At 52.0% G+C, this 25,631-nt stretch overlaps 1 protein-coding gene across 1 annotated transcript in view; it reads left to right on the top strand.

The window, feature by feature from the left end:
* Positions 1-3,523: 3,523 nt before the first annotated feature.
* CUNH14orf132 (chromosome unknown C14orf132 homolog) overlaps positions 3,524-25,631 on the top strand; it is a 55,108-nt gene continuing 33,000 nt past the window's right edge. The window contains exon 1 of the mRNA XM_039222085.1: positions 3,524-3,564. Coding sequence (XP_039078016.1) covers positions 3,538-3,564 — 27 coding nt within the window. The 5' untranslated portion in view covers positions 3,524-3,537. The remainder of the gene's footprint in view (positions 3,565-25,631) is intronic.

Below are 25,631 nucleotides of genomic sequence, written 5' to 3'. Positions count from 1 at the left end.
CCACACATAAGATTGCACGAGAGGGACATGGCCGACTTTTAACCCTGGCTTGCTTATCTGCCACGCCCCTTGTGCAGTGCACAACACGCTGAATTGTACAGGGAGGATGTGGGGAGTGACGTTATCTGCCTGCGATGCAGCCGGATAGAAGGGGGAAATCACAGTTCAGTCCTGGCCAGGTTAAATTTGAGATGCCGTCAGCCATCCAGGAGAAGGTGCTGAGTCGACAGACGAACGTGCCCATCTGGAGCTCAGGGCAGAGGTCTGGGTGTCCTTGCTGGATCTTCACATGCCTGGATGAGGTTGCCCGGGGAAAGCCCCAGAGTGGTCCTTCTAATGCGCAGATTTCCCACATCAGTGGGAGAGGCCAACAAGGTGCTCAGGAATCAAAATTTAAGGAGGGGACATCTAGGTAGCTCAGCCAGTTAAGCATCTGACTCTTGGTTTCAGCTCAGGTCATGATCTCATGGTTCGTGGGTTCAAGCTCTGTGTTGGGCTCTGTTCTGCCAGCTTGGAGCCTGCTTAGAATTCTTTCTCTCTCTCCCCCTCTTTCTCTCTCTGCCCCTCCCTTGCTCGCTCTGTCTCTGTCTCTCTCAAAATAAATAGATAAGGGGCGCCTGGGTGGCTTCGTTGGTTAAGCGTCCGACTTTCGCTTAGGTCATGATCTCGTGGTTCGTGGGTTCGAGCCCCGCGTCGGGCTCTGTGCTGACTGCCAGCTCAGAGCCTGGAGCCTATTTCGGAGTCTGTGTCTCCCTCTCTCTCTGACCCTCCCCTGCTCACGCTGTCTTTCTCTCTCTCTCTCTCTCTCCTAGAAATAAATAAAAATATAAAAAAACCAAAATAAAACAAAATAAATAGATAAACTTACAAAAACATTAAGAAGACACTCCCAGGGTCACATAGTGCAGAGTGGCACATGAGAGTGAGTGCCACCTTAAAATTTGTGTCTTCTTGGGATGGCTGGGTGACTCGGTTGAATATCTCAGCTCAGGTCATGATCTCATGGATTATGAGTTCAAGCCCCATAACTGGCTCTGTGCTGACAGCTCAGAGCCTGGAGCCTGCTCCGGATTCTGTGTCTCCCTCTCTCTCTGCCCCTCCCCACCTCATGCTCTGTCTCTCTCCTTGAAAACAGACATTAAACACTTAAAAAAGAAATTTGTGTCTTCTTAAATCTAGTCCTGCCTCTGGGTAATTCAATGGGGAGAAGGTAGTCATAACAATTAATGGTGCTGGCACAACTGGACACCCATTTGGGATAGGAAAAAAAAGAGAGAGCCTCATCCTTTCCTTCACACTGTATATAAAAACAAAAACAGATCAGAGGCCTAAACATAAAAGCTAGAAGCATAAGACTTTGGGGGGAGGGGAACAGAGAAAATCTTCATGACCTTGAGGTAGGCAAAGATTTCTTAGGACAAAAAGCATGAACCATAAAAGAGAAAAAAATCAACTGTGTTTGATCAAAGCTAAAAACGTTTATTCAAAAAAGCCCCATTCCAAAAACAAAAAACAGCACAAAGGGAGAGAAAATGCGTACAGTATATACATCTGACCTAGGACTTGTATCCAGGACACATAAAGAACTCTTACAACTCAATTATAAAAGGATGATTGATTCCATTTTTTTCAATGGGTAAAAGCCTGGGACAGACCCTTCACCAAAGAAAACATACGAATGTCCAAGAGTGAGCAAGTGAAAGAGATGTTTGAATTCATCAGTCACCAGGAAAATGCACATTTAAACCACAATGCCCACTAGAATGGCTTCACTTAAAAACCGTATCAAGAGGAGCGAGCACCTGGGTCAGTCAGTCAGTTAAGCACCCGCCTCTTGATTTGGGCTCAGGCCATGACCTTGCCATTGGTGAGTTCAAGCCCCGCCTCGGGCTCTGCGCTGACAATGTGGAGCCTGCCTGGGATTCTCTCTGTCCCCCTCTCGCTGTCCCTCCCTTTCCCTCTCTCAAAATAAATACATAAAAACTTAAAAACAAAAGACAGTATCAAGTGTTGCTGGGAACATGAAGGAACTACAACTCACATACACTGTCGGTGGGAATGTAAAATGTACAAACACATTGTAAAAACGGGTTGTCAGTCTGTCATAAACACACAACTATGTGCCACAACATGGAAGATTTTCCAACACATCTTCCTGAATGAAAGAAGCCAGACGAAGAAAAGAATACAATCTATATGATTCCAGAAATCTAGAAAAGACAGATCTAACTTGTAGTGGCAGAAAGGTGGGTGGCGGGGGTTGACTTCAAAGGGGCAAGAGGGAACTTTTACTTAGGAGTGAGTGGAAGGTTCTATATATTGATTATAGTTCTGATTACAAGGGTGTATATATGTGTCAAGACTCATCGACCTATATATGGAAAATAGGGACATTTCTATAAATTATACATCAGTAGAGGGATTTAAATACCGCATTCAAGCTTTTGTTGACAACCTTCTAAGTCCTCTGGGCGCCTCTGGGCAGTGAGTGTGGTTAATATTAGAATGTTTTCTCTCTTCAAGGACACTGGTTTAACAGTTCAGTTCAAAGCCAGGACCTAACGGACATTAAAAATGGAGTCAGCAATTGCGAGGGCAGGAGGGAAGGACCCACAAAACCCGATCCAGGTATTGACCACAAGGGGTTGGTCTGGGGTCTGGAGGAGGTGTGGGTTTAAGACCATAAAGCCCAAACGAGCCAAGAGACAGGGGTCTGTCCAACATCCGCTCACCTCCCGTCCTATTTTTCTTCAGAGCCAAGTCCTGGGAGAGGTCAGGGTGCCCCCCGCCTCTTCCCGAGCAAGGCCAGGCTCAGCAGGCGGGTAACTGCACACACCAGTGGTCTGCGGAGGACTTTCCAGGTGAGCCGCCGCCGCCGGGAGCACAGTCCTCACGGAGCCCCGAGGATGCGGGCGCCAGGTTCCCCCCCGCAGGTGTCCCCAACCTTCATCATCGCGCGCCTTGCCTTGCGGACCTCAGTGAGGAGCAATGACCACGGATGTCTGTCTCACAGACAAACCCGGCTAGGATTGAAACCCCCTTTTGCCAGAGCCGGGGACACACCACACTGGGTCGCCCTGACCCTGACCCGCAAGCCCCCGAGCAAGGCACGGGCTGCCGACAGCGTTGTACCTGAGGTCCCGCTCCCGCCAGCTGCGGGAACCTCCGGCCTCAGTTTCCCCCTTCGGCCCTCACGCGGGAGAGGATCTTGAGAGCGCCAGGGGTTCCGCCGGGCCCCGCCCTCGGGGTGGGGCTGGGAGCGGTCACGTGGAGGGGCTCCCGGGCCCCCGAGCCCCGCCCCGCCCCGCCCCCCGCCTCGGCCGCCTCTCGGTCTGGGTCTCGGCCTGGAGTGCGGAGCGCGGAGCGTGCCGAGGCCGCCACGCCGGGGCTGCGGAGGTCGGCGGCGCCGCGGGGTGCGGGGTGCGGGGTGCCTGCTCGCTGCTCGGCCCGCTCCCGGCCAGCTGTGCGGGCCGCCGGACCCGCAGCGGCGGCGGCGGCGAGGACTCGAGCGCGGGCGGCGGCCGCGGCAGCGACACCATGGATCTGTCCTTTATGGCTGCGCAGGTAACGGGGCGCCTTCCCCGCGCGCCCTGGGCTGCCAAGTTTGGGGAGGCTCGGGGCCATGGGCTGGACGCGCCGGGAGGGTTCCAGCCGGGCGGTGGCGCCCGCCGGGGACCTACGTCGCGATCCTTTGTCCCGAGCCGGGCTTCCCCACCAGGCTTTCCTCGTCGGAGGTGGCGAGCGCGGCGCCCGGGGGTGGGGCCGGCCGTGCGCCCTGAGCGCGCCGGCTCGACCTCTTTACACATTGCGAGGGGCCAGGGCGGTGCGAGGCGACCCCTCCCTGCCCATCCCTCCCTGCCGACCCCGCTCCGGGACCCAGGACGCAGCCAGGGCGGTGCAGCCCAGATCCGTGCGGACCTGGGTGGGTGGGCAACCTCTCTGCTCTCCATTCCACATCTTCCCGAGGCGCAGGTTTATCTGCAACTTGCCTGTGACTTCAGGCACTCCCCACCCGCCTCTCTCACTCTCTCCCGTCTCAGTGGAAACCACAGACCCTGTAGCCGGAGGAAGGCGGTGAGACCCCCTCGGGTGAGCAGCCGGGCGCGAGAGCGCAGCGATCATTTTATCTTTTTTTTTTTTTTCTTTGTGCTGAGTCTGTAGCCATCAGTGCCCGACACGCGACCATAACTCTTCCCTCGGCGCAAAACAGGTTGCCAATGGCAGGAAAAGACAGATGACCTCTCATCACTTGATCACTTGATCCTCGCTGAAGGAGAATCCCCTTGAGTTGTGAGCCTTGGGTGATCTCAGTGTTTCTGTGCTCAGCTCTCTTGCGCTAGAACAAAGGCAGACAGACACTTGCTTTGGGGACCGGCTTGTGTTCTTTCCCAGGACCCAGTGTGGAGGGCAGTCTGGCTCCAGGGAAGGCCACATTTGGTCCAGAAGAGTAAATCCCCATGTACCGCATCAGACCTTGCACCTCCCATGAGCTGGTTATGTTGGGAGCCCAGAGGTGGGAAGGCCACCGAGGTTCTGTCTGTCGCCCGCGTGTGTGGCAGGGGTCCCCCTTGCTGCTGTTTAATTTTTTTAAGAGGACACTTGCCTTTTCCCCCAAATTTCCCCCCTTGGAGCCTGTTGAAAAAGTAACAGCAAAGTCCAAGGTATATGGACAAGCCTCCCACACAGTCATGGAAGGACGCAGAATCTCCAGGATGGTTCCAGATCCCAGGTCTTGGCAATCTCTTGTTTAGTTTTCCAAAATGCTCACTGCTACTGTCAGCAACACTGTTGTTGTTGTTGTTTTTAATGTCTTATTTATTTCTAGGAGAGAGAGAGAGAGAGACAGCGTGAGCAGGGGAGGGTCAGAGAGAGAGGGAGTCACAGACTNACAGGTGAGTAAATGTAACTCAACACTGAATCCATGCTTTTTGATAGCCAAAAGAGCTATAAGTCATCAGTTATACTCAGCTGGTCCAATTTATTTTTTTTTCATTTTTTTTTATTTCTAGGAGAGAGAGAGAGAGAGACAGCGTGAGCAGGGGAGGGTCAGAGAGAGAGGGAGATACAGACTCTGGCAGTCAGCACAGAGCCCGATGCGGGGCTCGAACCCACGAACCGCGAGATCATGACCTAAGCGAAAGTCGGACGCTTAACCGACTAAGCCACCCAGGCGCCCCTCAGCAACACTGTTTCCCCCACCTAATTTTCTGTCTCCTGTTCCTAAACCCATGTTTATAAATATTGTCATGTGGACATTAGTTTAGACAGTGGTGACTTGAGCTGCATGATAATTGAGGTGATTTCACAGGATTTATTTCTAGGGGAAAGAGGAGCTTACACACGTCTGTCCCTGCCTTCCCCCTCCTGGATCCCCCAAACAGCTTGTGTCCCTGGTTACAAGGTAAATGGATCACTGGGAACCAGGGGCTGAGCACCACAAGTTGCTATGGTAACTTGAGAAAATAAACATTGGGCTTTTCACCATCTGGAGGCAGAGCCTACACAGAGATCGGGGTCTTTTTTTCTCTCTCTCTCTATTTTGTTACTTTCACGTTTTGTGTGGTCGGTGAATTCCTGCCAACAGATACTTGGGCGTCGATCATTTGCTCGGTCTCGAGTCAGCTGCAAGGAAGGGAGGCACGATGTGCGCTCCGGTGGGCAGAAATGCTGAGGTTTGTCGAGTACCGCCGTGGGCTCGTCACTTCCACACTTTGGTACAGGAAATCCTTACAAGTCTGTGACGTGGGCACTTTTATTGCCCCGTTTACAGATCAGGATCCCGAACTTGATCAGGATTCAATAATTCACCCAGGCACACCATTCTGAGGAGGAGAACTGGGTTTTAAATCCGCGTCTGAGTATTTACACAGCTGCTGCGTTTAGCTCCTGCGGTTTCCTGCTTGCTGCTCTGTCCTGAGAAGGACACGCTGTAAGGGACAGGGGCACGTGTTTAAAAAGGGGTCCTCTCTTCTGCTTTCCCACAGGAAGTGGTCTCACCAGGGTGCGTTGCTTTCTGGCGTTGCTCTGTGCCTCGTATCCCTACGAGGGTGGGAACTTCGACTCTTATCTGCAGCACTTAGTGCCTGGCTTCTGCGAGTGCTCCACACATGCCCGGACTGTGCAATGGCCACCAGGTGCGTGACACCAAGTGGCGGTCCCCACACAGAAGCAGTGGGCAGTTTGACAGAGGAATGTTAGTGCCTCCAGCTACTTGTTCGGCAAAAGCCGAGTACCCGTCTTGTGCCAAGCTCCGTGCCAGGCACTGGGCCCGAGGTGCTGGGGGCAAAGTGGCATGGGAGGTGGATTTTCTTTCTGGGTGCTTACAGAGGACTGGAGAGATGATGACCACGCCATTCCTAGCAAGGGGAATGGACCAGGGCTGGGTGGACCGAGACACTTGGCACATAGTAGGCCCTCAGCAGGTTTCTGTTGGATGATCGGATGGGGTGAGACAAGACATACACACGTGGAAAGATGAAGACAGGAAAACAGTGCATTCAGGGTGTAGGATGCCCTCCCCGTGAGCACCTTCATCGTCAGGTGGTGGATTCTAGGCAGAGAGGCAGGAGGAGGGAGGCCCAGGATATATTCACAGACTCCTTTGGGGAGGGGGGAGGTAGGGGCCCCGGACATGCTGGGAGACAGGGGCAGGGGCCAGGTCACAGAGGTGCTGACCGTTGAGTGAGAAGTTCACATCCGTCAGCGGGCAGTGGGAGCCATTGCAGGTTGTTGAGCAGGGAACGGCTTGTAATTGAGGCAGAGCTTTGGGCAGATCCCCGCCCTGGTGGAGCACAGCGGCGGGAGGCAGGAGTGGAGTCGGAAGTGTACACCTGCTTGATTAATCGACTGGATGAAAGGAGATCTCTGTGACTTCACAACCCCTCCCCCTCCTCGGTGTTGTGAAATGTGAGTCCTGCCTGTGGCTTTATTTATTTATTATTTAGAAAGAGTGTGTGAGCCGGGGAGAAGGACAGAGGGAGAGAGAATCTTAAGTGGGCTCCACGCTTGCAGGGCTTGATCTCACGACCCTGGGATCATGACGAAAGCCAAAATCAAGGGTCGGGCGCTCCACAGACTGAGCCCCGCAGGCATCCCCTGTTCGTGGCTTTAGGAGGCCCAGAGGACATGAGCTGTTTCAGAAAGATTTGCCTCTCGACAGCTAAGCGTTACGAAGATGCCCTTTATGGACGGACAGAGTGGACAGTGGTTACCCCGCGACTCCTCTGATGAGGGGGTGCCCTCCCTGGTGGGAGTACGTGGGGGTGTGTGTTAGGGCTTGAGAGAGGCTGTGGGCACTGAAGGCGTGAAGACAGCTCGTGGACCCCACCTCACCCCTGAGCCCTGGAGGTGCCCTCTCCTCCCCCTGGACGCACCCCAGTCCCACTCCACACAATCCCTGGTCCCCACAGCCCCCTGGAGAATCGGGCAGTAAACAGGTGGCCAAAAGCACAGGGCTGCCCAGATCCCCAGGGAGCTGGGGACCAGGGGACGACACAGACTTTGAGGACTGAGCCCCGAATCTCCGTGTCATTGGTGTGGCGGCCCCTCTCCGAAGATGGCCCTGTGCCCTTCCTCCCCTATGTCCGAGGGGAGAATCTGACCCCCCTCCCTTTAAACCTGGGCGGACATGGGTTCCTGGCCAGGAGAATGCAGTGTGAGAGGCATTCCGGAGATGAGCTTTTAAGTAGACCAGAGCTTCCACCGACGACTCCCAGGACGCGAGTTCTGGGGCAAGCCCGCCATCAGGCAGGAAGCACAGAGACCCTGAGACCTCCAGGATGCGAGGAGTGAAATTTAAGGAAGCTGCCTTGTGGGCAGAAAAGAACTCGAGGGCCCAGGAGGGCACGTCACGCTATCTAGGCTGTCAGGCCATGTGGAGCGAGCCGGCCTGTGGCACGAGAGCTCAGTCTTGTGTTTGTCTTGCACCGTCCCTAGAGCGAGTCATCTAAACCCAGTAGTTCCCCAATGCTACTGCCATTAGAGTCCTCTGGGAGCCTTTAAGACCAGCTGCCCAGGTCCCGCCCCCAGGACCCCCCTCAGAGTCTCAGCTAGAAGCCGGCATCCGTAGCCTCTGTACTCCCCCCCCCTCCCCCGCCATCACCCCGTTGTTGTTGATTCCAGCCTGTGGCCAGGGTTGAATCTCAAAGCCGAAACCACGCTTAGAGCTGTCACCCTCTCCCTCCTCTGGATGGAGATCCGTGGCTCTCTGGTCCCTTCCAGGCCATAAAAAGTCGTGTGGTTACTGGAAGGAAGTCACCTGAGTAGGGACTCAGCAACTTAAAATCGTGAGACCCAGGAACTTGCTTCAAAATTGAGGTCTGCCCTTCTGCTGACCATGCCTGCCACAGGTGGGACACCTGTGGTCGGGTAGGTGGCTTTATTAGTCCCGCCATGTGGACAGGGAAGAAATGAGGAGCTGGGGTGGCTCAGCTGAGAAGCTGAGGAGCCAGAAGTGGAGCCCCGACCCCAGGGGTCACCCTGCATGGGAGCAAACCACCTCGCAGGGCAGGCCAAGTGCTGGGGGGCTGGGGAGGACCTTAGGGCCCCATCATGGATCAGTTTCAGAGAATCAGCAGCCCCGAGGTACACAGAGTGTTGTGTTTATGTGTATATTTTTAAATTTATCTATTTAATTTTTTTAATGTTTTTTATTTATTTCTAGGAGAGAGAGAGAGAGAGAGAGAGACAGCGTGAGCAGGGGAGGGTCAGAGAGAGAGGGAGTCACAGACTGAAACAGGCTCCAGGCTCCGAGCTGGCAGTCAGCGCAGAGCCCGACGCGGGGCTCGAACCCACGAACCGCGAGATCATGACCTGAGCGAAAGTCGGATGCTTAACCGACTAAGCCACCCGGGCGCCCCATTTCTGTTATTTTCAACAAGATTTACTGTAAGACTTTACAGTTGGAAATTTGAATGACCTACTTTTGTTTTTTTTGTTTTGTTTTTTTTAATTTTTTAAAATNTGAACCCACGAACCGCGAGATCATGACCTACGCGAAAGTCCGACGCTTAATTGACTAAGCCACCCAGGCGCCCCAATTAAATTTATCTATTTAAATTCAAAGTCGTTAACATACAGTGTAGTGTTGGCTTCAGGAGTAGAAGCCACTGATTTAGCGCTTACCTAATTTAGCGCTTACCTATGACACCCAGTGCTCATCCCGACAAGTGTCCTCTTTAATGCTCCTCACCATTTAGCCCCAGCCCCCCCCCACCTCCCTCCAGCAACCCCCAGTGTGTCCTCTGTATTTAAGAGTCTCTTGTGGTTTGCCTCCCTGTTTTTAAACAAGTTCTTCTAGAAATTTTAATATTTATTTATTTTTGAGAGAGAGAGAGCGTAAGCAGGGGGAGGGACAGAGAGAGAGAGAGAGGGAGACACAGAATCTGAAGCAGCTCCAGGCTCTGAGCTGTCAGCACAGAGTCGACACAGGGCTCGAACTCATGGTCCATGAGATCATGACCTTAACCGAAGTTGGATGCCTAACTGACTGAGCCCGCAGGCGCCCCTAAACAGGTTCTTAAAAACAACTGTGTTATTCCTAGGGTTGCCGTAACATATAACCACGGATTGGCTTAACACAGAAATGTAATCTCCCCCAGCTCTGGAGGCTGGAAAACCCAAACTCAGGCATTGGAAGGCATGCGTGTGTGAAGGCTGCAGGGGTGAAGCCGTCCCACGCCTTTCTCTGAGCATCATGGTGTTGCCTCAAGTCCTTAGAGCTCTTGGGCTATAGAGGCATCTCTCTAATCTCTGCCTCTGCCTACCGGGTGCTCGCTCTTCATATCTGTGTCTCTTCTCTGCTTTTTATCAAGACATTGGATGTTGGATTAGGACTCACGCGGATGACCTCATTTTAACTTGATTACATCTGCAGAGAAACTGGTTTGAAAGAAGGTCACGTTCACAAGGACCAGGAGTTAGGGCTTCAATAGCCTATTTCTGGGGAGGGGGAGGACACAGTTCAACCCATAACAGGTTCTGAAGACCCATGAAGGTTAAGGATCTTGATTCTTGTGTGGGTGGTCACTGGTCTTAGAGCGACATCGGACAGATCATTTCTCTAAACCTCAGTTTCAGATTCTGTGAAATGGGCACAAAATCGCCTTCCCTGTGGAGCTGTTCATCTAGTCACTCAGCAAATGTTTCCTGTGGGGAGGAGAGGCCACAGGGCTGCCGTGTGATCTGTGACACGGTGAAGGTAAACCCAGGTGCCCTGGGAGCCCAGAGGAGGCACCTAACCCAGAGGTCAGGGAAGGAGGTTTGAACTAAGCTGTCTGAAGGCTGCCTGACTGTTATGTAGACTGAGAAGGAGTGAGGACATTTCAGGCAGGGTGGAATGGACTGGGGCTTGACATAATGTCTCCTGTTAGGCGTGGGGGTTTCAAGTCGGGGCATTTGGTTGGGCCTTGGGCAGGTGGGGAGAGACTGGGAGATCGGGGCCAAGCAGGGGACCTCATGCAGGTGGAGCAGAGCGGGGTGGGGGACTGCGGTGACCCAGAGAGTGGACGCCTGGTGCCCCTCCTTCCCTGAGCCATACAGACACACAGGCTCAGGGCTGCGGGTTCTCGTGGGTTTTCAAGAAAAATGAAAACTTGGATTTTTACACGCAGTCTGGATTTTTTTTTAAATATTTTTTATTTATTTCTAGGAGAGAGAGAGAGAGAGAGAGACAGCGTGAGCAGGGGAGGGTCAGAGAGAGAGGGAGACACAGACTCCGAAACAGGCTCCAGGCTCTGAGCTGGCAGTCAGCACAGAGCCCGACGCAGGGCTCGAACCCATGAACCGCGAGACCATGACCTAAGCGAAAGTCGTACACTTAACCGACTAAGCCACCCAGGCACCCCGCGCAGTCTGGATTTTTAAATGTTGACCACTAATTAAAATTTTTTAATAAGCTGGGGCACCTGAGTGGCTCAGTGGGTTAAGCGTCCAACGTTGGCCCAGGTCATGATCTCATGGACCATAAGCTCGAGCCCCACATCAGGCTCTGTGCTGACAGCTCGGAGCCTGGAGCCTGCTTCAGATTCTGTGTCTCCCTCTCTCTCTGCCCCTCCCCTGCTCATGCTCTGTCTCTCTCTCTCTCAAATATAAATGTTTAAAAATTTTTTAAATTTTTTTATAAGCCAACCGACCATGATGGGAGCAGTTTCAGTTACTTGTAGGTTATTATTTCAGTTATTTAGTGGCCTAAAGCGATCATTTATTTTGCGCACGACTTTATGGGATCAGAACTTGGGAAGGACTCGGCAGTTTCTTTCTGCTCAGTGGCATCAGCTGGGGCAGCTCGGCCTGGAGTTGAGACTCCCAGCATTGCTTCCGCACACGTCTGGCAACTCCATTCAACTTGACCCTTCTCTCCACTTGGCATTTCGTCCTGTGGCTGCTTCTTCGGGTGGCCTGGCTTTCCTCGCAACCTGGCGGTTATGTTGTGGGGCACTGCCTTCCCCCCTCACCCGCGTTCCCAGGGAGAAGCTACGAAGCTTCTTACGACTGACCTTGGAAGTCGCAAAAGGTCACCAACTCTGCGTTGGTTTGGCCAAGAAAGGTCCTAAGGCCAGCCCGGATTTCAGCGGAGAGGGCACGCTCCACCGTTCAACGCAGGGAACAGCGTGCACGGCCCGGAGGAACAGAAGGAATGGATATCTTTGGAGACTGGCCGCTGCATGGGCCACACAGGACAGGGGTGTGTGGGTGGGGTTCCCTGGGGGGCCACCCCTGCAATCGCTCTAGACCAGTCAGATATGTTTAGAGCTTGACGAAACCTTTTGAGCTGCCTTGCCCAAGAGAGGAGGAAGTTACTATTAAGGAGGTGAGCCACGACTTTATTCGGTCGAACTGTATGAAGTTGCTGACATCTGGCGACTTTTTTTCTTGAGTTAAAACGACTTTTACTGAGCTATAATTGACATGCAACTTTATTAGTTTTAGGGGGCACCATAATGATTTAATGTTTGTATATATTGTGAGATCATTACCACAGTAGGTTTGGTTACATTCTTAACTACACATGGTTACATTTTTTTCTTGCAATGAGGATGTTTAAGATCTACTTTTTTAGCAGCTTTCAAATACATGATATAGAATTGCTAACTATACTCACCATAATGTATATATTATCTCCCCAGAACTTTATTTCATAACTGGGAGTTTGAAATAACTTTGACCACCTTCACCCATCTGGCCCTCCCTCTGCCCCCACGTGGGTACGGCAGCCACCAATGTGAACTGCGTATTCATTATTTCGAGGGGTATTTTTTGTTCTTTGGTATTTTTTGGTTTTGGTTTTGGTTTTTAGATTACTTGTATGCATGAGATCAAAAAGTGTTAATCTTTCTCTGTATAAATTATTTCACTTAGCACAATGCCCTCAAGGTCCACCCATGTGGTCACAAATGGCAAAACTCCTTTCTCCTATAGTTGACTAATATTCCAGTGCCACATTTTTAAAATTTAAAGAATTTTTTTAAGGGGCGCCTGAGTGGCTCAGTCGGTTAAGCATCCGACTTCAGCTCAGGTCATGATCTCACGGTTCGTGGGTTCAAGCCCCGTGTGAAACTCTGTGCTGACAGCTAGCTCAGAGCCTGGAGCCTGTTTGAGATTCTGTATCTTCCTCTCTCTCTGACCCTCCTCCACTCACGCTGTGTGTGTGTGTGTCTCTCTCTCTCAGAAATAAATAAAACATTAAAAATTTTTAAAAACAAGGGGCGCCTGGATGGCTTAGTCGGTTAAGAGTCCGACTTTCGCTTAGGTCATGATCTTACGGTTCGTGGGTTCGAGCCCCACGTTGGGCTCTGTGCTGACTGCCAGCTCAGAGCCTGGAGCCAATTTCAGAGTCTGTATCTCCCTCTCACTCTGACCCTCCCCTGCTCACGCTGTCTCTCTCTCTCTCTCTCTCTCCTAGAAATAAATTTAAAAAAAAAAATTAAAAAAAAGAGTTAATTAAAAAAAATTTAAAAAAAGAATTTTTTAAAATTTAACTTCAAGTTAGTTAACATACAGTGTAGTCTTGGTTTCAGGAGTAGAATTTAGTGATCCCTCACTTACATGTGACACCCAGTGCTCATCCCAACACGTGCCTGCCTTAATGCCCGGCACCCATTTAGCCCCTCCCCCCACCCACCTCTCCTCTCACAACCTCCAGTTTGTTCTCTGTATTTAAGAGTTTCTTATGCTTTGCCTTCCTCTCTGTTTTTATCTTATTTTTTCTTCCCTCTCCCTATTTTCATCTGGTTTGTTTCTTAAATTCCACGTATGAATGATCATATGATATTTGTCTTTCTCTGACTGACTTATTTTGCTTAGTATAATACATTCTAGTCCCATCTACGTTGTTGCAGATGGCAAGATTTCATTCTTTCTGGTGGCTCAGTAATATTCCAGTGTGTGTGTGTGTGTGTAACACATCTTGATCCATTCATCAGTGGATGGACATTTGGGCTGATGCAGCCTCTCTGGAAAACATATGGAGGTTCTCCCTGAAAGATTAAAAATAGAACTACCCTATGACCCAGCAATGGCACTACTAGGTTTTTATCCAGAGGATACAAAAATGCTGATTTGAAGGGGCACATGTACCCCAATGTCTATAGCTATCATCAATAGCCTAATTATGGAAAAAGCCCAAATGGCCATTTTTGACTTGACAGTTTCATACTGTTCAACCCTATAAGTACTTCCTGGTAAGACAGTAGTTCTTGAGTTATGGAGGGGTGGAGGGGGTAGATGTAGGGAGGGGGATCAGCACCTGCTGGGAAGGTCTGAGGAGTGGGGGCCTCCCCCACTCACACACACACACACACACACACACACACACACATCTCCCCCCAGATCCCCCCAAGAACCTTGGCCTTGCTGGTGGGAGGACATAGTCACACCCAGAACAGTATGTTGACAGTGGGCGGGTCTTTCTGGAAGACAGTATCTGTGGTCTAATTAGAGCTGAGATACTGATACATCTGCTACCAGCCCCCCTACCCTTGGACCTTGGGAAGCTCACAGTTAATTTGCATTTTAATCATTTTTCATGGAGGGGAAAAAATCCACAAAAAAATCTGGTTGTGTTGAGGAGGCTATCTGTCATCCCTTGAAATGGTTGTGGCTACACTCGTGGGCTTGTGGGATTGTTCCAAAAGATCTGCAACACACCAGCAGAAATTTTCTCTCCCCGGGGGAACACAGCACCTCCCAGAAAAATAGAATTCTAGGGCGTCTGGCAATCTGCTGCTTAGAGAATGTTTTCCCCAGCCAGTGCCTGCCTCTTCTCCTTAAAGCAAGAGGTATCATTAAAATACAAATTGTTGTCTCAGATGTTTCTAACCGAAGGGCTTGTCTACTTCAGGTTCTCATTTAAAAGATTTAAATATTTTATCATTCTAATTAGGCCTGTGGTGAGAGAGAACATAACACTACATTTTTGCAGAGGTGTAATGAGCAGTGAAGGAAGAGTAAAAATATGTAGTACTTTTTGTAGACCAGATGTCTAGACAGCGTTTTAAGAGTCAAGACGTTCCGTCTGACTTGCAGTAATTGTACGTCACAGAGCTAAGAGAATGGGGACAGCTGGAGGTGGATCATAATCTCCAATTAAATATTTGAGTGTTTAAGGAGCATCCTCTGTGTGCTCAGCCCTGTTCACCCTGCTTGGAGGATCTGAACCCCAGCCCCTTCTACTCTGAAGTGATGGAGACCCACCCCTATTCACTCTCTCCCTATTCTGTACCCCCAAGACGTCTCTTTGCCTTTCCATGATATCTGCCATTTATCAAGTGCTTAGAGGGTGTTGTATAATACACAGAATCTCACTAAATCCTGTATGACAGCTCCATGGAATAGGCAGTTTTAAGATCCATTTTACAGATGAAGAAACTGAGGCTTAGGTACACACAGCTGGGATTCAAACCCAGATCTCTGTGCCATGTCAGTTTGTTTTTAAATACAATCTCAGTCTCTGCCTTCAGATTAGCGTCTTTAAGCCCTTCAGGTTTAGTGTGGTTCTTTACATGGTTGGACTTAAATCTGCTCTCTCACAATTGCCTAATGATCCATATGTTCTTTGTTTCTTTTTACCTCTTTTTCTGCCTTTTTTTGGATTGAGAAATTTTTATTATTCCATAGGATCTCTTTTGCTGGCTTATTAGCTATAACTGTTTTGCTATTTTTGTGGTTGCTTTAGGATTTGCAGTGTATATCATTAACGTGTCACAGCCTATCTACAAATGATATTATGCCACTTCTCATGTAGTGTAAGAAACTTATAACAAAACACTTCTATTTTCCCCTCTCCGCTGCTATGCTATTATTGTTACACATTTCACCTCTGCATGTTATAAACATCACACTATGTTATTATTTTTATTAAAGCTGAATTATCTTATTTTTAACATTTATTTATTTAATTTGAGAGAGGGAGACAGAGAGCATGAGTGGGAGGGGGCAGAGAGAGAAAGAGAGGGAGGGAGGGAGGGAGGGGGAGAGAGAGAGAGAGAGAGAGAGAGAGAGAGAGAGAGAATCCCAAGTAGTCTCTGCTCTGGCAACACAGAGCCCAACCTGGGGCTCGAACTTACAAACTGTGAGTTTTGACCTGAGCTGAGAGCAGGAGTCAGACACTTAACTGACTGAGCCACCTAGGTGCCCCCAACTCAATTATCTTTTAAAGAGGTCTAAATAGTAAGAAAGAAATCTTATATATTTTCCTATAAGGTGATTATTTCTAGTGTTTTTTATTCCTTTGTATAGATCACAAATGTGGTATCATTTTCTTTCTGCCTAAAGGACTTTCACATTTTTAGTAGTGTGAAAGTGCTGGCAGTGAATTCTTTCAGCTTTTATATGTCTGGGGAGTAACATGTCTTTTTTTTTCTAGCTTTCCTTTTTGAAAGTTAATTTCACTAGGCATAGAATTCCAGGTCAACAGTTTGTTTTCCAATAAAGATATTGTTATACCTGCTGCTTGTCATGTTTCCACTGAGAAATCTGTCACCATCGGATCATGTCCCTCTGAACATAATGTGTCTTTTTTCCACTGTCTCCTCTTACAGTTTTCTCCTTACTGACTTTGAGCATTTTGCATATAATGTGCCTCAGTGTCCTTTTTTTCCATGTTTCTTCTGGTTAGGGTTTGGAAGCTTTCACATCTGTGGGTTTATACTTTTCATCACCTTTGGAAGGTCTTTGGCTGTTCCTTCTTTTCTTCCCCCCAAGTTTTATCAAGATATAGTTGACATATACCACTGTGTAAGTTTTAGATATACAGCATGGTGACCTGATGTGTGTGTCTATCACAAAATGATGACCATATCCTTACCTCGCATGGTTACAATTCTTTTTTTCTTGTGATGCGAACTTTTAAGGTCTACTCTCTTAGCCACTTTCAGATCTACAGCACAGTATTGTTACCTATAGCCACCATGCTGCAATTATGTCCCCAGAACTTATTTATCTTCTAACTGCAAATTTGTTCCTTTTGATTATCTTCACCCAGCTCCTCCGCACCCTGCCTCTGGCAACCACCAATTTGGTCTTTGTTTCTATGAGTTTGGTTTTTTTTAGATTCCACATATAAGTGAGATCATAGAGTATTTGTTTTTCTTTCTGACTTATTTCATTCAGCACAAAGCCTTCAGGGTCCTTCCATGGTGGTGCAAATGGCAAGATTTCATTCTTTCTTATGACTAAGTAGTATGGTGTGTGTGTGTGTGTGTATGTGTGTGTGTGCGTGTGTGTGCACGTGCGCATGTGTGTATGACATCTTCTTTATCTGTTCATCCATCAGTGGTCACTGAGGTTGTTTCAATGTGCTGGCTATTGTATACAATAATGATGCAGTGAACGTAGAGGTGCCTATACTTCTCAAGAATGGTTTTCATTTTCTTGGGCTGTGTGCCCAGAAGTGGGGTGTACCATTTTTCATACCATCAACAGGGCACCAGCATTCCTTTTCTTCCATGTCCACACCAACACTTGTTATTTTTTGTTTTCTTTCTTCTTGATGACAGCCCTTCTTACAGGTGTGAAGTGACATCTCATTGAGATTTTTTTTTTTTAATTTTTTTTTGAGAGAGAGACAGAGCATGAACAGGGGAGGGGCAGAGAGAGAGGGAGAGACACAGAATCCAAAACAGGCTCCAGGCTCTGAGCTGTCAGCGCAAAGCGTGATGTGGGGCTGAAACTCACAAACCATGAGATCATGACCTGAGATGAAATCAAGAGTCAGATGCTGGGTTTTCTTTTTTTTAACATTTGTTTTTTGAGAGACAGAGTATGAGTGGGTGGGGGGAGAGGCAGAGAGAGAGGGAGACACGGAATCCCAAACAGGCTCCAGGCCCTGAGCTGTCAGCACAGAGCCTGACACAGGGCTCAAACCCACAAACCGCAAGGTAATGACCTGAGCCAAAGTCGGACACCTAGCCGACTGAGCCACCCAGGTGCCCTTCACTGTGGTTTTGATTTGCATTTCACTGATGACTAGTCATATCAAGCACCTGTTTTGGTCATTTGAACATTTTCTTTGGAAAAATGCCTTTTCGGGTCCTCTGCCCCCCTTTCTTTTTTACCTGGATTGTTTGGGCTTTTTGCTATTGAGTTTATGAGCTTTTCATTATTTCTTTACCTATTTCTTCTGTTCCCTCCTCTCCTCTCCTTTGGAGACTTGATTCACACATACACACACCTGCTGCCTGCAGGTGACTCCCAGCTCCCTGGTATTTATTCACTGTTTTGAGTCTCTTTCTGTATGTGTTTCATGTAGGGTAATTACTATTGATGTGTCCTCAAGTTCACCAGTGTTTTTCTTGAACATCTAATCTCTGTGAATCCCATGCAGTGTATTTTTGACCTCAGACATTGTAGTTTTTATGCCTAGAAGCTTAATCTGTGGTCTCTGTATATTTTCAATTCTCTTAACCCATTCAATGTTTCCTCTAGCTTAAAAAAATTTTTTTTAATGTTTATTTTTGACAGAGATGAGCAGGGGAGGGATGGAGAGAGAGGCAGACACAGGATCCAAACCAGGCTTCCAGGCTCTGAGCTGTCAGCACAGAGTCTGATGCAAGGCTCAAACTCACAAACCACAAGATCATGACCTGAGCCAAAGGAGGATGCCTAACTGACTGAGCCACCCAGGCGCCCCCCTCCTCCAGCTTTTTGAGTGTGTGGAACAGGTACAATTCTCTGCCCTCCTCTGCTAGCTCTAAATTCGCCTCAGCTCTGGCAGGGTTTGATCGCTGGCTCTCTCCTCATTATGGGTCATATCTTCCTGCTGCCTTGCGTGCCTGCTAATTTTTGAGTGGATGCTAGACATTGTGAATTTTACCTTGGGGGATGCCAGGTATTTTTGTATTCCTATAAATATTCTTGAGCTTTTTCCTGGACTGTGGTTATGTTGCTTGGAAACACTTTGATCCTTTGGGGTCTTGCTTTTAAGGTTTCTCAGGTCGGACTGGAGCCGTCTCTAGTCTAAAAGTAAGTCTTTCCTGCTGCTGAGGCAGGCAGTTCTGAGGATTCTACCAAGGGCCCTGTGAATTAGGAGATTTTCAAAGTGGCTGGTGGACACGGGGATTGTTTCTGGCCTGTACGGGTGCCCGGAACGATCCCCTGTCATGCTTTTGGGTGATTCCCGCCTCCAGAGTGCCAGTCACTCACATGCACTCCTCTGTCCTCTGCCGAATATCTGAGGGGTCTCCCGCTGACCCCCAGGGTCCTCTCTAGACAGCTGTGTCCCCTCCAAGCTACACCCCCTTGTCTCCAGCTGCATTTTCTCCTCCGACTCTCAGTCCAGTCCTTTCACTCGAGGAGCCCACCGGCCTCTACCTGGGCTCCCCTTTCCTGCTCCGCAGCCTGGAAACTCTTCCCCAGGTGGGAAACTGAGTCCTTGCAGGGATCACCTGGTTTGTTTCCTGCCTCTCAAGAGTCCTGCTCTGCACCTGCTTGATGCCCATGTCTTGCAAATCATTTTCATATCTTTTGTACATTTTTGTTGTTGTTTCATCTGGAAGGGGAGATCCGGTCCCCATTCCTCCATCTTGGCTGGAAGCACAGTTTTCCCAAGCCTGTGTTTTTAACAGCTGTGATTACACCTTCCTCCTTTCCTGCACTGTGGAGAAAGGGATGGAACAGTCGAGTCTGAATCTGGCCCACTGCTTACTCCCCCGGGCCCTGGCTGCGGTGCCTTGCTCGGTCTGGCACGTCTCAGAAGCTTCTGGAAGCTGTAAAATGCGGGCAGTGTATGCACTTAACATCACAGGTGAGTCCCCGTTGCCAGGGTTAGAAAGCCGAACCGTGCACGGACAGAGCACGTTCCTTCCCACGCCGCCGTCGCCGCCTGTTTGTCCCGGGTGCCGTGTGACCTCGAGAGAGCCGGTGCCGTGGTGCAGAAGTCAGGCCTGTGTGTTCACTCCGGCCTCTCCTGCACGGTGGGGAGCCTCGTTCCCCAAAGGGATGCAAGTGGTCACTGGGATGGGCAGCGGACTGATGTAGCCTCAGGCCCGGCCAGGTGGCCGCCCACAGCTGGGCCCCTGTGTGTCCTTTCCGGACCGCCTAACAGCCCCTCATCCGTCTTCTCAGCCGGGGGCTGTGGGGGCCGGTTAGAAATGCAGTAAAACTTGGCTTCCAGCACCTTTGGCGGGGGGGGTGGGGCACCCGAGGGAGGTGACTAATCGCTCTCCCAGGCCCCCGCGCCCCCGCCTTGCTGCTGAGCTCCTGCCTCCTCTGTGATGTCCCGCCAGCCCCAGCCCTTCTCCCTCCCCATGGGGACTCCCCGGGGGCCCCTACTGTGCATCCCAACAACCAGATCTACCAGGCAGGGTGGGCCACGTGGGCAGCATGCCACGGAGAGCCCCCCCATGCTGTGTTGAGAGGAAGGGATCCAAGGTGTCCGAGAGAAGCTATTATCAGGCTTCGTCATCTTGGTCACCCTGATCAGCATTGTGTGAACGCACGTGGCGTACGGAACGTCACAGTCAGGCACGCAGACAGGCGAGGCGGGAGCCTGTCCTCGGGTGGAAGAGGAGGCGGGTGGGGTGGATGCCTGGGGGCACCTGGAAGACCGGCTTTGTGTGCACGACCGCCTGCCACATGCCCACTTCACACAGGGGCACGGAGGCTCAGAGAGCCTGGGGGTCTGGTCCGAAGTCACCCAGGTAGGAAGGGGTAAGGGCGGGCCGGGTCTGAGCCAGGGCCCAGGTAGCAGCTGGGTAGCAGCTGACGGACCGCAGCATGCACTGGAGGGCAGGGAGCCCCGAGCCCCGGCAGGTGTGGGTCTGTGTCACGGGCCTCCACAGCCCAGCCTTCTGGTCGCCTGTCTTCTTCCCTGGAGCCCGTGTGCCCAGAGGGCATTGTGGCCGCAGTGAGCTGTTCCAGAGCCCAGACAGGCTGGCGCCGGAGGCTGGCCGGGGGGCCCACAAGAGGTGGGAGGAGCCCGGGTTGGGGGCTGCAGCAGGGGAAGCTTGCTCTGGACGTGGTCATCCCTTCCATCCCCCCATCCCTCCTCCTCCGCATCCACTTAGCCCCTGTCTCCATCAGAGCATCAGGAAATCCTGGTGTTCCCTGAGGGCGAGGGTCCCTGTCTGGTTGATGCCAGGATTACTACTGCCCGACCCAGGGCCAGACCTGGTAAATGTCTAATAAATGACTCAAAACAGCCAGGAATCAATACGAGCACAAGAAAAGCTGGATAGAAAACCGTGTCTTGCATCCCCTTGCCAGGCACTAACTGCTTGAGTCCAGATCGTAGCTTTCATTCCCCAGGGCGGGGCTACCAGTTGCTGACAACACCCAGTCCGGCCACTGCACCCCAATCCCTGTCTCTGAACTCCCCAGGCCCCAGGGTGATTGCCACACTATGGCCCAGGGCTAGGGCTTTCTGGGAAGCATTCTGTGCCAGCCTCTGAACAGGCCCGATGGCGGGAGCTTTTGGTGGGAGCTGATAGTGGGGACTGATGGTGGGGGCTGATGGTGGGGGCTGATGGCGGGGGCTGATGGCGGGGGCTGATGGCGGGGGCTTGATGGCGGGGGCTGATGGTGGGGGCTGATGGTGGGGGCTGATGGTGGGGGCTGATGGCGGGGGCTGANNNGCCACACTGTGGCCCAGGGCTAGGGCTTTCGGGGAAGCATTCTGTGCCAGCCTCTGAACAGGCCCGATGGCGGGAGCTTTTGGTGGGAGCTGATGGTGGGGACTGATGGTGGGGGCTGATGGTGGGGGCTGATGGCGGGGGCTGATGGCGGAGGATTGATGGTGGGGGCTGATGGCGGGGGCTGATGGCGGGGGCTGATGGCGGGGGCTGATGGTGGGGGCTGTTGGTGGTTGTTCCACCACCAGAGAGGGTGACACCTCCGCAGCCCATAGCCGATGGGACTTCGCTTTGAATAGAGGGCTGATCCCTCTCAACTTCTAGACCTCAGCATCAATGTGGTGACTAGGAGGTAAGGCCACTGGCTGTCCGGGTCAGCCCAGGACTGAGGGGTTTCTTAGGACACGGGACTTCACGTGCTGAAACCTAGGGACTTCCTGGCAAACCGGGGTGTTGGCCACCCTGCTCACAAGTCACCTGGGGCTCAGCAGGGATCTTTGGACCCCCCGGGGATGACTGACACACCCTGCCGGCGTGTAGTGCACCTCACTGTGTATTTCGCTAATACTCTTGCTCTTTAAAAGTGAAGGGGGAGGGCATCTGGGTGGCTCAGTAGGTTAATCAGACTTCGACTCAGGTCATGATCTCGCAGTTTGTGGGTTTGAGCTCTGCGTCGGGCTCTGTGCTGACAGCTTGGAATCTGGAGCCTGCTTTGGATTCTTTGTCTCCCTCTCTCCCTGCTCCTCCCTGCTCACACTCTTTCTCTCTCTCTCAAAAATAAATAAACAAAAAAAAATTTTTTTAAATGAATCGGGATGATGGAATTAGCAGCTTCCCTCTGGCCCATTCATTTCTCAAATATTTCACAAGCACCCAGTATAGGTTAGATACCGTTCTGGGCTCTGGATGCGCAGAGGGAATATGTGTTAAAGTCCCTGCTCTCTGCATGGGGACAGATAATGGACGTAGACGTGAACACGTACGCAGCTGGTTATAGTCAGTGAGGGCACCTGGTCCTGACCCCTCGGCACTTCCCATGAACGGTGGCCAAGGGCCAGGAGACCGCACAGCGCCTGCTGCCCCTCCCCCACCTCTGTGTCCCAGCAGCCATCTGGAGGGATGCCCAGGAATTGTTGACTCCTCTGCCTTCCTGACAGAGGGCGAGCAGGACCCATCACACCCGTGGCCCCCAGGAGTTGCCTTCCCTGGGCTGCCGGCACCCGTGCACTTTTCTTCTGTGCCTTAGCCTTGCCGCGTTTCCGGGGGCCCCCTGAAATCCCAGCCTGGGCCTGACATCAGTGGCGGCCTCATTAGGAGAGCAAGGCCCACCTCTAGGAAATAAATCCCAAGGCTCAGGGAAGTTGGTTTGCCTGACTGCCCTCGGTCCCTTCTGTCCCCCTGGCCACCCACCAGCCAGAAGCCTCCCGCGGTCTGGAGCACTGTTGTGGGAGCACTCCTAGCCGGAGGCATGGCTCGCCCTGGTGCTCCCCAGTAGCCCATCTGGGGAAGAAGTGCCAAAAAATAAAAAGACGTTTCCACTTGAGTGCTCAGGGCCCCTCCCGGCTCTGAGCTTGTCACCCAGCAGGGCTGCTTGCCCCAGCTCCTCTCTGCGGGGTCATAGCCAGCAGGAAGGTAACAGAGTCTCCAAGCACGTGGCACACAGGTCCCGATGGCTGGAGCTGCCCATTGCTGTGTCCCAAGCCCAGGACTGGTCAGTCCCCAGGGCATCCTGCTTGGGCTGGTGGACCCCTCCCCCCAGCTGATTGCACCCCGGTGCCAAGCAGTGTGGACTGGCCCGTGGGTGGACAGGAAAGAGCAGTGCCTTCTGCAAAAGGAAAATCTGGTCAGACTCCTGCCAAATGATGTATACTGATGCCTCTAGGATGGAAGCCATTTTTTTACATTTCTGGTCAGGAAAATTCAGTGATGCTGGGGGGCATTCGGGGGGAAGGACATTCAGGCCTCCATTCCCAGGGTCCATCATGGGGAGCAACGGGAAGACACCAGGGCTCCTTCTCTCTTGACTCACGTCACGGTGGTGGAGGAATTAACCTCCAGGTGCCATTGGTCCCTTGAGTCACTATACAGTGTCAGCCATGTGAACACCGGCCATTTGCTGAGCGCTTTACTTGGATCGACACAGATGAGCCTCAGTGCTCCGTTCTGAAGTAGAAATTACAATTATGCTCATTTTTCAGATAAAGCAACTGAGGCTCGAAGAGGTGGATCAGTGGCAGAGCTGGGATTCCAGCTGGCCCCCTGGGTGCCCGCGTGCTGTTCCTCACGTCACTCCCTGGGCTCAGTGGCTCCTTGGTGTGGCTGACATGTTGCTAAGTCTGAGCTCAGTCCAAGCAGAGAGTCGGAAAGCCGGCAGTAGTGGGCATCCCTCACATTTCCACGGTGCTTTTCTGTTTGCAGTGCAAAGCAGGTGTCAGGGGAACCTGGGTGGCTCAGGCGGTGAAGCGTCCGACTTCTGCTCAGGTTATGATCTCATGGGGTCGTGGGTTCGAGCCCCGCATCAGGCTCCATGTTGACAGCTGAGAACCTGGAGCCTGCTTCGGATTCTGTGTGTCCCTCTCTGTCTGCTCCTCCCCTGCTCACGCTCTGTCTCTCAAAAAATAAACATTAAAAAATTTTTTTAAGAAAAGCAGGTGTCAGAGCAAGCTCTGATGGGGAAGCACAGATCACCAGCTTTGCCTTCAAAAGTAGAAACCCAGGTGCAGAGAGGAAAAGTGGGTATCCCCACGCCAGGCTGCATGCCAGCCCCTCCACAGGGTATGTGGGGGCCGAGGGGGGTACAGAAGGAGAGAGGGCAGCAGCGCCGAAGCTCAGGAAGCAGCCAGTGAGTGGCCCGGGGAGGTCCCTGAGCAGGGGAGCCAGTCAGGTGTCGCATCTGAAAGGTGCTCTGTGAGCCAGAGAGACTGATGGAGGGGAACCGCACCAACGGACAGAACAGTAGACAGATGCCAGGTCCTCCGGCTTCACTGCCCACTGGGGATGGGCCCCTCGGGTCTGGAAAGCACAGGTGCCCTGACCCTGCAATGAGAAGACTGAGGCTGCCACTGAGGCCATCAACACCAGGCAAGCCCCGTCTTCCTCCTTAATCTGCATAATTCATTCAACAGCCGTGCTCTGGGCCCCTTGCCTGGGTCTGGCTCCACTCTGGGTACTGGGAGAAGAGGTGGCCAGGACAGCTACCAAGGGGACAGCCTTTTGGTGGGAGAGCAGAGTTGCTGAGAGAACTGATGATACTCAGAGAGACGGATGGGGTTCCTCAGAGGAGGGCACTTGAGGCAGCCTGCAGGGGCAGGCTCTCTGGGAAGGCTTCCTGGAGGAGGTGGTGTCTCCAGCCCTGCTTTTCTGGACCTCCTGCCCCACTGCTCTAATTCTGCCCACTTGGGTCTTTCCTGGGAGCTGCAGCAGCTGTGGTGTGGCCCCAGGCTCTCAAGGGAACTGGCTGGCGGGTCCTCGAGTCTTGAAACTGGGCTCTAGCCAGTGCCGGGTTCTGTCTGTTTGAGGGCATGCAGTTTGACCCTGGGGCGATGAGCGTCCTCAGGAAGGAAGGAGGGCCAGAGCAGGGGTGAAGTCCTAGTGTCCCTCCCGCCTCCTCCTCTCCACCCGATGAGGCTAAGAACCCCTTTATGTGTCCCCTCTCCTCATCCCTCCTGTGACACACAAGGCCCCCCGTCCACTTCATGCTCAGAGCCCAGGGGCCTCGTGCCCACCAAGGTCATTCTGGACTAGGCGCAGGCTCCTCCCGGAGACCCCTCCTGTGCACGTGTTCGGGTCTCCCGGGGTCAGCCCTGGGACATTTGCCCACAGGGGACAGTTGGCTGCCCATTTGGGCAAGGAGGGCGCACAAGGCTCAGACCGCCAATCTGGACGGGGCTTGGCTCCCTCCACACAGAGCCCGTGTCGGTCCTGTGTGGGACGGTGTCAGGGCGGGGGATGAGCCTGGGACAGAGCCTGCATCCGTGGTCGGAGCTGGCATCTAGGAAAGACGCCCTCTTAGACCACCTGCTCTTCCCATCTGTCTTAGTGACTCACCTGTCACTACAAAGCGTCCACTTTTGGTGGGGGATGTACCACTGCCTGTGTCCCCTTCCTGAGCTGTGCTGCCCTTGGAGGAAGGCGCAGCCGCCTTCAAATTCCTGCCGCGCCGCCTAGGCTCCTGTGTGAAGGGGCAGCCTCTTAGCAGCTCTGCACCCGCTGTTTTCCTCGCCCGTAAGGTTGAGCAAGTGACGTTTTTCTGGAAGGGTTGAGTGGGGATGGGGAAGAGCATTAAGGTCACCTGTCACCCATGCTCGGGTCCATTGACTGTCCCCCGCTTCCTCTGATCAACCTGACTCCAGCTGGCAAAGCCTCCTGACTCAGGCCAGTCCCTTCTCCCAGAACTTGTCTCCAATTTGCTGGTTCCGTTGCCATTTCTTTCAGCTCCTTTATGGGTTTGCTGGTAGGCGGCAGGGGGAGATGCAGTGTGCTGCATTTGAAAGCTCATGTGTCAGTGATTGGCTTGCAAAACTAATCGTGTGCAAGTAATCAGAAGCCTTCGGCTGTATTCCTCAT

Source organism: Hyaena hyaena, unplaced genomic scaffold (assembly GCF_003009895.1).
Source record: "Hyaena hyaena isolate Hyena2069 unplaced genomic scaffold, ASM300989v1 scaffold_1053, whole genome shotgun sequence".
Classification (NCBI taxonomy): Eukaryota; Metazoa; Chordata; class Mammalia; order Carnivora; family Hyaenidae; genus Hyaena; species Hyaena hyaena.
Note: the sequence above shows the minus strand (reverse complement) of the source record. Positions and strands in the feature narration are given on the sequence as shown.